Genomic DNA, 12,875 nt, shown 5'->3' with positions numbered 1-12,875 from the left:
AAACTGATCCAAATCGTGTCTAAATTGGGTCAAACTAAAGCTGGAAGGCTCTAGAACCTAGTTGGACTTGGTTAGTGGACTCCCTCACCTATAAATAGACCCTCATTCCTTTGTATTTTCATATTGGAGCAATACCATGCTAGTATTATCTCTAAATTAGCATATTTCTATTCTCTCTCTAATTTGCCTCTTCTTCTCATCCAGATCCACGTCTAGATCAAATCCACATCCAAAATCGAAGTCCAAGTTCAGGTTTCATATCCAAGTTCCATGCCCAAGTTCCATGTGCAAGCTCAAATTCCATGTCCAAGCTCAATGTTCCATATCCAAGCTCTATGCCGAGGTTCTCCATGTCCAAGCTCTCCATGTCTAAGCTCGCACACGAGAAACACAGGTGAGATATGTGTAAATAACAAACTTCTAGATGCCGAAAACAACTTTGTAGGAGGTGGCGGTGTTGTAAGAGGCTGTAGGCAGCGCTACAAGGGGCAGCGGAGCTGTAGGAGGTAGCAGGTGGATTTTTTTGGGTGGCGGCGGCGGGATGCGGCTCTGGATGGCAGCACCTCTGGTGCCGTAGCCGGTGGAGGTGGCAGCATAGGCGGGCGGCGGTGGATCCGGGCGGGCGGCGGTGGATCCGGGCGGTGGCATGGCATAGAGACGGGCGGCAGCGGATCCAAGTGGCGGTGGCGCACCAAGCGGGCAGGCGGGCAGGCTCCAAGTGGTAGCAGCGTGGCATAGAGGCAGGCGATGGTAGATCCAAGTGGCGGTAGCGGCGGCGGCGCGGCATTGAGGAGGGTGGCGGTGGCACTGCACAAGCGGACGGCGGCACTGCTGGTAGCTCTACCGGCGGAGGCGGCGGTGGTTCTGCCAACGGTGGCAGTGTTTCAGATTGGGCAGAGGAGGAGAGGAGAGGTGGAGATCATGATGATAATGCTCTAACTCTTCAAGGTAACTTCTCCCGAGGTGGTTCTCCAAAAAATTTATGATTCTTCAAGAGAGTGCAAGCTTCTTATATATTTGAAAAGGGGTCCCTGGTTTTTGCCATGATTGCTTTTGCCTTTTTCCTTTGCTTTTTGTTTTTCTCTTTTAAATATTTTAATAATAGTAAAAATGGTCAAAGTTCTTGATTTATGCTTTTGTAGCTTTAGGGCCTTGCTTTTTGGCCCTGGAGCTGCTTTTTGAAAAAGAGGCTTTTAGCTTTTTGGTCCGGCTCAATCTTCTCTTTCCAATGGTGCCCTTGGTTTGCGGTCAATCCTGTTCGACTTTTTGCTTTTTCTGGCTTTTTGACCAAGAATGGTGCTTTTTCTTAATCAAACCTTATGGACCCTGTCCCCATGACTTCTTTCACCTGTCTAGTGTCTGGGAATGTGTTTCATCATGTCAAATAGAGCTAGGAGGGCCAAATAGTTACAATCGGTTTCATCATGTCAAATAGAGCTAGGAGGGCTAAATTGCAACCCTCACATACATGTTTGACAGGTGCATTGAGGATCAGCAATGTAGAGACCATATCATGCCATATGTAATGCTCCTCTCTCTCAACCTTGGTGTGGCATAATCGGCATATCCTCTCCTCCCTGGGTCTCCGCATGATCTCCCCGGCTCTCAAGACGTGCTCAACTCTCCTTGTCTCCACTAAGAGGTGGTGGGATGAAACCCATATCTGGCCAATCACAATCCGCATGGCATGGGACATGTGAACACTCAAGTAGCCCAATTGTTGGATGAATCCATCCTCAATGAGCGTGAGGAAGTGATCTCTGTCGAAGTGCGTCTTCAATGGGAGTTCCGAAGGTCTGATCCATGTGTAGTGATGTTATAGCCTGGTAGGGTTAGGGTTTGTGTGCAAGCCTATGGAGGCTCAAAGATGAAAGCCATTGTTATGTGGAAGCAGCCAACAGTCAAAGAGAGAGAGAGGTGTAATAATGCTCATGAGACACAAGATATGCATGACTCAATGATATTGATTAGATTGATATTGAAATGAAGTACAAGCCATGTATATAAATGCCTTTCCCAATACCAAACCATTTGACCTTATTTAATGCATGCTTATCCACTCTAAGAGGTGATTCACACACATACACTTAACTCTCTATAAGAGAGGGTACATACACACACGTGAAGCTCCAAATTTCCAACTGTAGTGGGTGTAGACACTGAGAAGATCTAACCGGAGAGCCCAGTTGTTGTCCTCATGAAAGAGCTAGAGAAAAGGGGAGTCCAAATTGTACTCAAGGGGTGGGAGGCAGTCCACGCAGAGCCCATATCCTAAGAACCAAGTCAAAACTCGGGCATACCATACTCCACGGCGGTGGCCTTCGAGTGCTAGTTGTCTCGAAGACTCTAGGGCAACCCTCGGGTACCTATGGGGATCCATGTGACTGATGCAATGGAGGTATGTGACTATATGGAAGAGTGCATCCACTACCATAGGGGCTGCAGCAAACTCTGCCTAGATAATCTGGTGTGGGACTGATGGTTTGTTGGCGAATCATACAGGAGAACTTCATGACCTGGGGCCTCTCAGCTCGTTCCCAATCCCCGTCAGATAAATCTAGCCCCCAAAAGGCTTCTCCATGCATCAAGGCTGGTGTGACGAGGGTGTCAAAAAGCCAACCCTTTGTCCTCGGCTCTTGGAAATGTGCCTCAAAGCAATGCCGCCGCTCAAGTAAGCTCAAGGCTGCATATAACCCCTACACTGTCTACAAGAGATAGGAGTCCCGTCTAACATGGTTTGGAGCATAATCGCCCTCTATGAGTCTGTCACTGGATGAGTGAGAGCCCCAGGAGGTACATCGTAGAGGAAATTTCCAGCACTATTGGGGTGAAACAGGGCTGCCCGCTATCACCCACTCTTTTTGGCCTCTACATTGATGAGATCTCGAGCTTCATTGGCAGATTAGGCGGGGCTGGTCCCGCACTGATAGGCATATTGGTCACCCTGCTACCTTATGTAGATGAGGGGCTTTGGAGACATCTGGATGCCTTACAGAATTTTTGCACTTAGTGGGACCTACAGAGGTCTGTGGAGATTGTCTCATCCCTACCTTGGTGTCACTTTCAGTGGCCATCACTTCACCATGGCTCCTGTAGCACATGCTAGAGTGACACGGGCGCATCTGTGTTGCCTCGCCGGATTCTATGCCTCACACGATATCGATTCCCAGCCTTCGGGGAGACCCCATTTTACAGAGAGTGGAGTATTCCGGCCTTCCAGGCCAATGTTTCATTTGCAGGCAGATGGGTCATCTGGCCAGAGCTTGCCCTTGGCATCAAACTAGGAGACCGCCCACGATGGTTCCCGCTCCTTCCCACTCAGATCCTCACCGGGGGGCCGATCGAGGGGCAAGTTCCCAGGCCGCGGAGCACCAGGCTCCGACCATGGATGACCCATCAACCGGAGAGTGGCGGACGGTTGGCCCCCGCTCGAGACACTAGCCGAGCATCAGAGCTAAGCGTCGCCGCCGTGCGCGCCAAGCTAGCAGCATGCAGGAGGAGCACTTATCACAGCACCCGCCCACAGACGGCGGGCCCCCTCTAGTCACGGAGAGGGTCCCTGTGTCCCTCCCCAATGTGGCGGTGGATTCCACGTCATGACCTCCTCTGGTCCTCAGCACCGAGTGGGGTAGGTTGACCCACCCTCTCTTCGTGGAGCCTTCCCCAGCAGCCTTCTTCTCCGATGGATACCTCTCAGCAGCGTCCCTCTCCAGCCTCTCCGCCCTCCCGCTCCCCCTTGCCCCCTCCCCCACCCTCGACTCTACCCGCAATCGCTCCATTTTCCCCTTCATCTTCCTCCGTGCCTACCCCCCCCCCCTCTCCGTCACTCCGGAGCATTCCCGTCGTCCCCCTGTACCCCTGATCCGGAGAGGAGACAGCCAGCGAGTTCCGTTCGTCGCTTTATTCATCGTTTCTCAAAGCCGGTGGAGATGACCATTGCGGCCTCACTAGCGAGGGCTCTCCCACCTAAGTCTCCAGGCGGGCCCCCCAGGATCTTGGGGCAGCCTATGGATTATAGTTTCTTCTGGTGTCTTCCGACGGAAGGGACAAACAGGTTTGAGGAGACTGTAACCTCTATTCATGTATGTGTGGTCTTCCACCACTCCAGACCCTCTACGCCAGAGAATGGCACGATGATCTTCTCTTTCCCCTTGAGCACAACCCCCAACACAGAGTGGGATCCTAAGTCGGTGGCCGCTACCATTCAGGATCAAGTAGTTGAGCTATCCCATCATCTGCAAGATCTCCGCATCACCGACGTTCTTACTCATCTATGGCCTCTGGCCAGGATGAAGCTTGGTGGATCAGCCCACAGAGACTAGGGAGGGGAGCTTGGTGGATCAGCCCACTGAGGCATGAAGGTTTGAGGGAGAATGGTAACCCACTGAGCACGTCCTAGAACTAGGACTCCCGATCCTATCACAGACGGCAGAAGCTGCTCACTGACAGAGAGAGATCTGAAGGGAGTTGGCTTCCTCAACATTCATGCCCCAAATGCTGCTGCGCAAGTAGAGCTATTTTTGGAGCACTCTCTAACAAGCCCTGCCCTAGGCTGATTTTTGGTGCATGGGCGGTGACTTCAACATGATAGAGGCAGCAGAGGACATACTTGGAGGGGGCACAGCCACAATCTCAAGAGCGGAGTACTTTGCATGGGAGGAGATGATACTAATTCTTAGGGGACAAGACCCTTGGCATCTTCTAGAGTTTGGGCATAGCCCTCGGAGTCTTAGCTTCTCTCGATCCGATAGGTAGAGCACTGGCCCCAACCTCTCTCGCCTAGACAGGTTTTATGTCGACGAGTGGGCTTGCAACCGTGGAGGTATGGTTGGTATTCTGGCAGGCACTACATTTTCAGATCATGCCCCAGTTATTCTGTCCCTAGAGAACCCATGGAGGCATGACAGGCATATTAGCTCCAAGATTCTAGACAGCCTCATTCAGGACCCCGAGATCTGCAACCCGATCGAGCAAATATGGGCAAGACTGGACTTTTCCTCGGGCTCTGCAATGTGCACTTTGGATGATGGCCTTGCGAAGAACAGTATTTTCTTACAAGAGGCAGCCTAGAGTAGATTGGAGGGATTTCGGGAGCAAGAGAGGAGTCTGAGGAGCGGCCTAGCCTTCTTTGAGATAGCTGCCCCCACAGGAGGAGAGACGGTATTCGCAAGCTGTGCGTGGCCAGGATGGAGCTATTGTTTGTGATCCCCCACATGTGAGAGCCATTGCCATGGATTTCTTCCGATCTCTTCTCCGTGATAAGAGTATAAAAAGAAACGTCTCTGGTAAGGTTTTGTGCATTGTATTGAATTAAACCACATGCTCCACCAGTTGTGCAAGCCCCCGTCAATTCCTTTGAGTTTCAGTCTTGCGACAGTGCCCCATTATCCCCCGAGGTGATGGATGCGCGCGAGAGAGTCTAGAGGCACACGAGAGAGGTGGTTCCCCACTCCCTTCGGTATTTCTCATTAACCCCCTTCACTTCAGAGGAGCTGTGTAACACGCGGAAGCTCTGGGGGTCTTCTTTCAGCCCTAAACACCACTGTAAACAATCTGATGCAAAACGCAGACATGAAGAGAGAGTAGAGAGAGAGAGATATGGCTGGAAATTCAGTATATTCATATAGTACAAAAAGGTACTCTTCTACAGCCCTAGGCTGCCTTCTTGGAAAAGGTGAACATCACCAAAAACTGTCCCTAACTGGGACCCTAAGGATCCAATCCATAAAGGGGTGAATGAATCATTGAGGCGCCTTCATGCCTATTTATAGGCCCTTGTAGAGACTTGGCAAACTGGCCGACTGCTGGTCGGCCAGTCCACAATTCATAAAATCATTTAACGCCTGTCCGACTGGTCTACTCATACTCCATGTAGCACCTACAGCCGACAGCCTCCTGTAGTACAGCCGCCGCCGATCAGGTACAGCCGACAGATCATCTGTAGCCGACTGCCCATCTATCTCCAATTCCATACTGCCATAAGTACTCTGTGCTCCATCCTAGCTGTAATGGTCTTTTTCTGGCTGCCTCTGCTGGAGGATCTCTGAGAATGTCCATGGCATATTCATGCACATAACAAGCTGGCGGAGGCGATGAAGGCATTACCCAAAGGCAAATGCTCGGGGGTAGATGGGTTTCTTTCTTTCTTTGCCATTGGGACCTCATGGAACGTGGCCTTCACACTCCCTTCAATGAGCTCATGCTCACAGGTGCCATGTCAAAGAGGCTCAGAGAGGGCTTGATACATTTGATTCCCAAGGAGGGTGGTGATAGATTGGAGATCCAGCAGTGGAGACCCATCTCCCTTCTAGGGACGGCCTATAAGATTTTGGCCAAGGCCATCTGTGCAGGCGACTTCAACCTTCTCTCGCAGACTTGATCCACAACACTCAGACTTGTTTTGTTCAAGATCAGAGCATTCTGGACAACATCTTTAGCTTTTGGGAGGCGACAGCTTCAGCCAGGATGTGACAGCAGGACCTCATTGTGCTCACTGCTACTCCTACACTTTAAGAAAGCTTAGGACAGGGTGGATTGGAGCTTTCTGGAGGGCACTATGAGCCAGATGGGATTCCCCATGGAGTGGATTCGTGGAGTCTTAGGACTTTATTCAGTATCTCAAAGCCAAGTTCTCATTCAGGGAGCCCGAGGTGACAAATTCTCCCTTTCCCGCTCAATTCGACAGGGCTGTCCTCTGGCACCATACCTCTTTCTATTTTTCGCCAAGGCCATGAGTAGTTTTCTCTCCACCCAAGAGACTGGCCTTCAAGGATTGTGCCTTCCCCTCCGCACGCAGGAGCAGCTGCTGGACTCGGAGTGTGCAAATAACACAGTAGCCTACCTTGCTGGAGATGTTGGGAATCTCCAAAGAATCGTGGAGGCAATAGAGATTTTCTGTCGTGCATCAGGAGCGCAGATCAACTAGCACAAGTCATGTGGTTTTTGGGTAGGCTCAGCACCCACCCCGACTTGGCGACCAATTGAGGCTTTCTAGTGGATCCCGAGGGGCACTCCAGTCCAATACCTCGGTTGCCAGGTTGGCATTGATATATCTCCCAAGCAGCGGCTCGCTCCACTTCTTCTGAGTATTCGGAAGAAGCTTTTATACTGGAGCTCGGCGAGGCTATCCCTGGCAGGTAGAGTGGTGGTGGCGAACCAGTGTTATATGTACATTATGTGTGCTATGTTATATACACATTATGTGTGCATATACTAGGAGGCTAACCCACATTAGGCTTGTGAGCATGGGAGCATGGAAACAAGCTCTAGTGGAGCATGGGTTAGGACTAACCTTAAGGATTAAGGTTAGGGTTAGGCATCCAAGGGTGGAAATGGAGAGTCAAGAGTCACTTGAGGGCCCTCCTATATAATAGGGGCATGGGACACACTCAAGGGAGGCTTGGAATATTTCAGCTCGTGTCCAAGTAAATCTGCATTGCCATTACCTCGGCATGCACGCGGTGGATGTTGTGCTCCCAATGAAGTAATTTCAGCATTGCCATGGCGTTTTTTTTCTAGCCTGTGTTATTTGCTTTCTGCACAATCTCTACTTTGTAGTGGAGACTATTATGCCTCTGCAAGCATGATGGCCCACCTCAAGGAACCATGTGCCCAAGGTATCAGCACTTGTCCTTTTGAATTGAAAATCTTAAGAATTTTGAAATCTTGAAATTGAGCTCCTTCAAAGAATCAAATCTCCAATGCACCCTGATTACAAATTAATACATCCACCTTTTTTGGCAAAATTATAATTATTTCCAGATACATAATATTTTAGGACATATGAGAACATTTCTATTTGATGCATTGTTGAGCCCCTTGGCACTAATGAAGGATCCGAAATCTTAAGCTCCACAAAACATCAGTTATATTTGAAATCTTCAGATGAATTTGCTAAAAGAACCATTATTACCATCACATTTTCAGTTAATTGGATATCACAAATGACTCCCCTCAGCATTTGGAAACATGCAGCAAGTGTCTTACTTGGAAGATAAAGCACCTTCAATGATTGCATGTGCATCCCTCTGAGCATTCTCATCTTTCTCAGCTTCCCAGGCGGAGGATGGAAACTGTAGTATATCAGTGCTGAGGCTTACCTGCATGTCCAGAAAAGCTGGCAGTTAAAACTGCAGAAAGACCCTCACAATACATGTGTAACAATAGTCAAATATTGAAAAATAAGCTTCTTCTTGGGATACACTATGGATTAGGGAATAGTCAAGGGGAAACTTTCTTGAGGCGGAAAAGTTTCACCTTGATCATTCCCGGCCGTCATGGTTCTGGGCAACATTCCAGCCTTGACAGAGTGACAACCAAAAGCCTTGTGGATACTCACAAGCATTAGCGGAAAACAAGCTCACAAGTGCAAGTTAGTCCCAAGAAGATATACTTAATGCAAATGCACTGTTGACTAGACAACCTCCCATCTTCCAAGCTTGTACTCTAGTAAATCTTCAAGCAAAAGATCAAGATGGTATCACCAGGTACGGCTCCGCATTAGCACTCCGCATTGGTACAGCCATGCCAATGCATCTCTTCAAGAAATGGGATGCATGAGTGATCAATAAATTCAATCTTAGTATTTATGGCTGTTGATAACTTTGCAGAAGTAGATTGCTTGCTTGTCCAAATCTTGCTACCTATGATTTAATTTGAGAACGTGTGCTACACAGTTATACCTATGTGAGTCTCATCTTTCACCACACACTTTCCTCTAACCACTCAATCACACTTTTATTGGTCTAGGGTAGTTTCAATTCATCCCTCTTATTCCTTTGAACATGTTAGGCATTTTATACTTCCCAGAATGCCTCTTAGATATTCTTCATGGTCCAGGGTCAGCAGAATATAAATCCTAGCCATTGAAATAGGTCTCTTTTCTTTTCAAGAATCTGCATCTTCTTGAGTTTCTTGTCATCATCACCAATCCAATTCTGGCACCTCGACGCAAACTTGGACATGTTCCAAACCACAATTGATTGATGAATGTGTGTCCCACTATGCGCATGTTTTTGCTACTACACGTCTTGCAAATGCACAAGTTCGAGCAACCAGGGATCAGTTTCTCTCTCATGTTTCCCACATAGCATCACAGGAAGAGGCACTCTCTATGGAACAATGCTTCACGAAGGAAGAATTGCAAGAGGCAATAAAACAATTGGGCACTTGAAAATCGCCAGGTTGGGATGGTTTAATTATGAAATTCTTCTTGCACTCCTAGGATGACCTCAAACATGCGTTGCTTTTTATGATAAATGATGCTTGGCGTACTCGGAAAATGCCCAAATCATGTAAAACTTCTCCCAAAAAAGAGCCTGTATAAGACCTTCACTAATTGGCGACCAATAACCCTAATGCCCGTCGTATACAAATTGGTCACCAAAATGTTGGTCAACAGGGTAAAAGGGGTACTTTATGCACACTTACACAAGGCGCAATATGGTTTTGTCCCGCGCTTACATATAACGGATAACATTGCAAATGCCTACATTGGGGTTGAATATGCAAAATATACAAAACAAGATGTGCTTATTTTGCAGGTGGACATAGAGAAGACCTTTGACACAGTTCAATGGGATTTTATTGCGAAGACCATGTGCAAGATGGGGTTCGGAATTAAGATGTCCAATCTTGTGTTTTGGTTGTATCAAGGCAATGAGGCATCATGTATTTTATTGATTGGTGAACTCTATGACTCATGGTCTTTGGGTAAGTCCGAGCGTCTAGGATTCCCTTTGAGTGCCTTATTATATGCCATAGCAACTCATCCTCTGCTTCTATACATGGGTCATCTTACTCGGCAAGGTGCACTTCATGGTCTTCAATTGCCATCTGGCAAGCATTTTGTGGCACAGGCTTATGCAGATGATTCCTCCTTCATGCCACGAGATGATCCTCGTGATCTCCGCGTTGTAATGGATGCCTTGGATATGTTTGGTACAGCTACAAGACTGCAAATTAATTTCCGTAAATCCAAGCTTATCCCTCTCAAGCCACAACCTTGGCACAATGTCTTGTGGCCAGGAGCTCTTGTTCCCTCCAACCAGCTAGTTAGACATTTGGGTTACCCACTTGCATGGCAATGTCAATCAAACTCCAGGCTGACTGAGTTTTGCAAAGAATAAATGCTAAATTGCAGTACTGGAAGTTGGCCACATGGCCCTTCATGTTAGACTCCATATTGTGCAGTCCATTCTCATTGCATATATACAGTTCTTCTTGTTGCTGCTTTCTTGGCCAAAGAAGCACTTGGATGAGTACATACCTGCTATACTAGAGATACTTTGGAAAACTTAGCACGATATTAAAGGCCTCAAATTGCTGCAAAAGGACAAGCTATGTATGCCAAGAAATCATGGGGGCGTCAACATTCTAGACCTTCATACTCATGTTATTGCGTGGAAAGCCACTTTGCTCGCTGATTTTTCAGCTCAAAAACAGCCATGGGCACAGATGTTAGCAGCCATGTGCACCACTTTGAAGTCCACCAGAGTTGGTGTTTTGACTGCTTACAGGCAGTCAAATCCCTGGCCCCTATATAAGGGCCTCAGTTGTATCATGATGTTTTGTTTGTGGGTTTTCACCTCGCAATGAGGTTTCCCACTGTACTATAAGAATTACTAAAAAAAGATAATCAATTTGGGGCATTAAAAAATTGTTCTTCATGCTTAGCTTGTTGTGGGCTGGTAGCCCAAGCACAGCGATCCTTCTTTTGGACCAAAAGTACAGGTGATTCGAATGGCAAAGAACTTACTCATATCATTCCCTTGGCTAACATCTCCTCTAGCATATGCTTGAGCTCACTGAGATTGGGTCTGCTGATCCGACAAAGCGACTTGGAACGAGACTCCATGCCTGGGATAGGATCCAAGCAGCATTCCTGAGAAACAATTAATCATGCTCCTCCATGAGTATCCCCTGCTTGTTTGGCAAGTGCTCCAACTTCACTTGATCCAACAACCAGACGAACAGTATGGTGTTCCATGCAGATTTCCATGGTTGCTGGGCATCAAATAAGCACTGAAAAAGGTGCATTTCTGAGTGCTGCAGGTGGGTTGGGGGTGGGCTCAATTTTTTAAAAAAAAGGCATGTGGCTTTTCAAGCTCCAAGTACATGAAGGACTTGCCTAAAAATAACTGACTTGCTTTGTCAATTTCCAACTTCTTGTTTTCAGGGATTCGTGCTATTTAAGGGAAAATTATGAAAGTTGATCGACTTTATTAGGGCTGGTTTCCACGTAAGAGATGGTTGTGTTGGGGAAGTGAACTCGATAGATCAAAATCCTATCTGTCTAGTTCACAACCATAAATCTTGTGGACTGTTTTGTCATCATCCCATTTAATTGGGGACCAGTTGGTAATTTCTTTCTGTGTGGAAACCAGCCCTTAGTCTTCGTGGGACGAAGCTGTTATCCTAATGATGGAAGACAAACCCTTGATGATCGAGAGTGATGATCAAACAGCCTAGGGATGCCCATAAATGATGTGCACATAATCCAATGGAACCGCTTTGGAGGTGCCCTAAGAGCAAAAGGGGCATCCTGTAGCATTTTGAACCTATGGTATAAAAAATAAATCAACCCTCATATCATCAAGCCACTCAGGATCTACAATTGTGGTTAGTGAGATTGTTGATCAGACCAGCTCTACTTATTCCTAATTTTTGTCTTCTGTATCCCACTTTAAGCATAAGTGGTTATGGGTAATAGAAATAATGGATTAGGTGACACATATATAACACCTATATGCCAAAGATGGCTTTCATAACAACGGCACCATGTGCTTTTTACAAGGCAATCTGATCCCACAATACAGGATCCCTTTCCATTTAGATGGGTCATAAACTAAAAAAGGATTCGTCTGAGACTTTGTTGGTTAAACAGAATTTCACAAAGCGTTGGCTCTCCATGTTTACAAATTGGGTCAAAAAGAAGCTTTGGGAAACTGTACAGATTAATCATAGGTTATGAAAGTGGTTATGCAAGTGAGAGCACAATGAGTGTAGCGCTATGTTACTTGTACAATTTGCCAGAAAGAGGACTAACCTGGAGATGTAGGAGGAAGGCAATGAAGAAAAGCCAAGAAGCCATGCTTTGATCTCGCGGCTGGAGGCTGGGATTGAGGAAGAAAGAGACCACTTTGCGCGTGAAGGCGCCCATTTCCAAGGTAGATTTTCTTCATGTCACGATGCACGAGTCACGACAGGGCTGACAAACAGTCACGTGTTTTAGGGTGGAGTGACGAGGCACGTGTAAAACAAGATTGCATCAGTGTCAGAATAAAACTTTTTTTTCTGAACAGTGAAAAAAGGATGACCGGTTTTTATTGAAAAAATGCATAGATTAATCCGTTTTATAACTAAAACTTCAAAAAATTGAATCTTTAAATTCAAGGCTAGACAAAATTATAACCGGTTTTTCTCAATTTCAACCGTGAAAATTACACTAAAGGATTGTTTTTTTTTGACCATGCCCAGTCATCACCGATCTGGAGTTTGTACCATCTATTTAGGGTGTTTACACACTTGGGTGGAAGCTCACGAAAAAGTTTTGCCCAACTAATGAGATTACCACCATAATCACCCACCCGCCCATCTAACATTTGTTTACAGACTGTGGCCACGCCCATGCACCCTCAGCGCTGATGTGTTTGCTGACAGGAGCCCAACAACCACCATTCCAATTCCGGGCAGAATAGCCTGCTCACAGCTCTATTACAAGACCCCTTTTTCGTGGGCATGCCCGCGGTCTGTAAAAGGTATTGTCACCCTGCAATTGTTTATCAAAAAGGTGCTTGCCCACAGCTCTCAACCTTTTTCGTGGACAGGCCCATAGTCTGTAAACACCCTTACATGGAATAGGCACCTTGCTATTT

At 47.0% G+C, this 12,875-nt stretch overlaps 1 protein-coding gene across 2 annotated transcripts in view; it reads right to left on the bottom strand.

The window, feature by feature from the left end:
- LOC147603876 (uncharacterized) overlaps positions 1-12,296 on the bottom strand; it is a 157,509-nt gene extending 145,213 nt beyond the window's left edge. For both annotated transcript variants that reach the window (XM_086796143.1, XM_086796144.1), the window contains exons 1-2: positions 12,047-12,296; positions 7,987-8,099 (exon numbers count right to left, since the gene is read on the bottom strand). In XM_086796143.1, coding sequence (XP_086652269.1) covers positions 7,987-8,099; positions 12,047-12,160 — 227 coding nt within the window. In that variant the 5' untranslated portion in view covers positions 12,161-12,296. The remainder of the gene's footprint in view (positions 1-7,986; positions 8,100-12,046) is intronic.
- Positions 12,297-12,875: the final 579 nt, after the last annotated feature.

This window comes from Cibotium barometz, chromosome 63 (assembly GCF_041138505.1).
Source record: "Cibotium barometz isolate CiBa-2024 chromosome 63, ASM4113850v1, whole genome shotgun sequence".
Classification (NCBI taxonomy): domain Eukaryota; kingdom Viridiplantae; phylum Streptophyta; class Polypodiopsida; order Cyatheales; family Cibotiaceae; genus Cibotium; species Cibotium barometz.
This window is presented reverse-complemented; position numbering and strand designations above follow the sequence as displayed.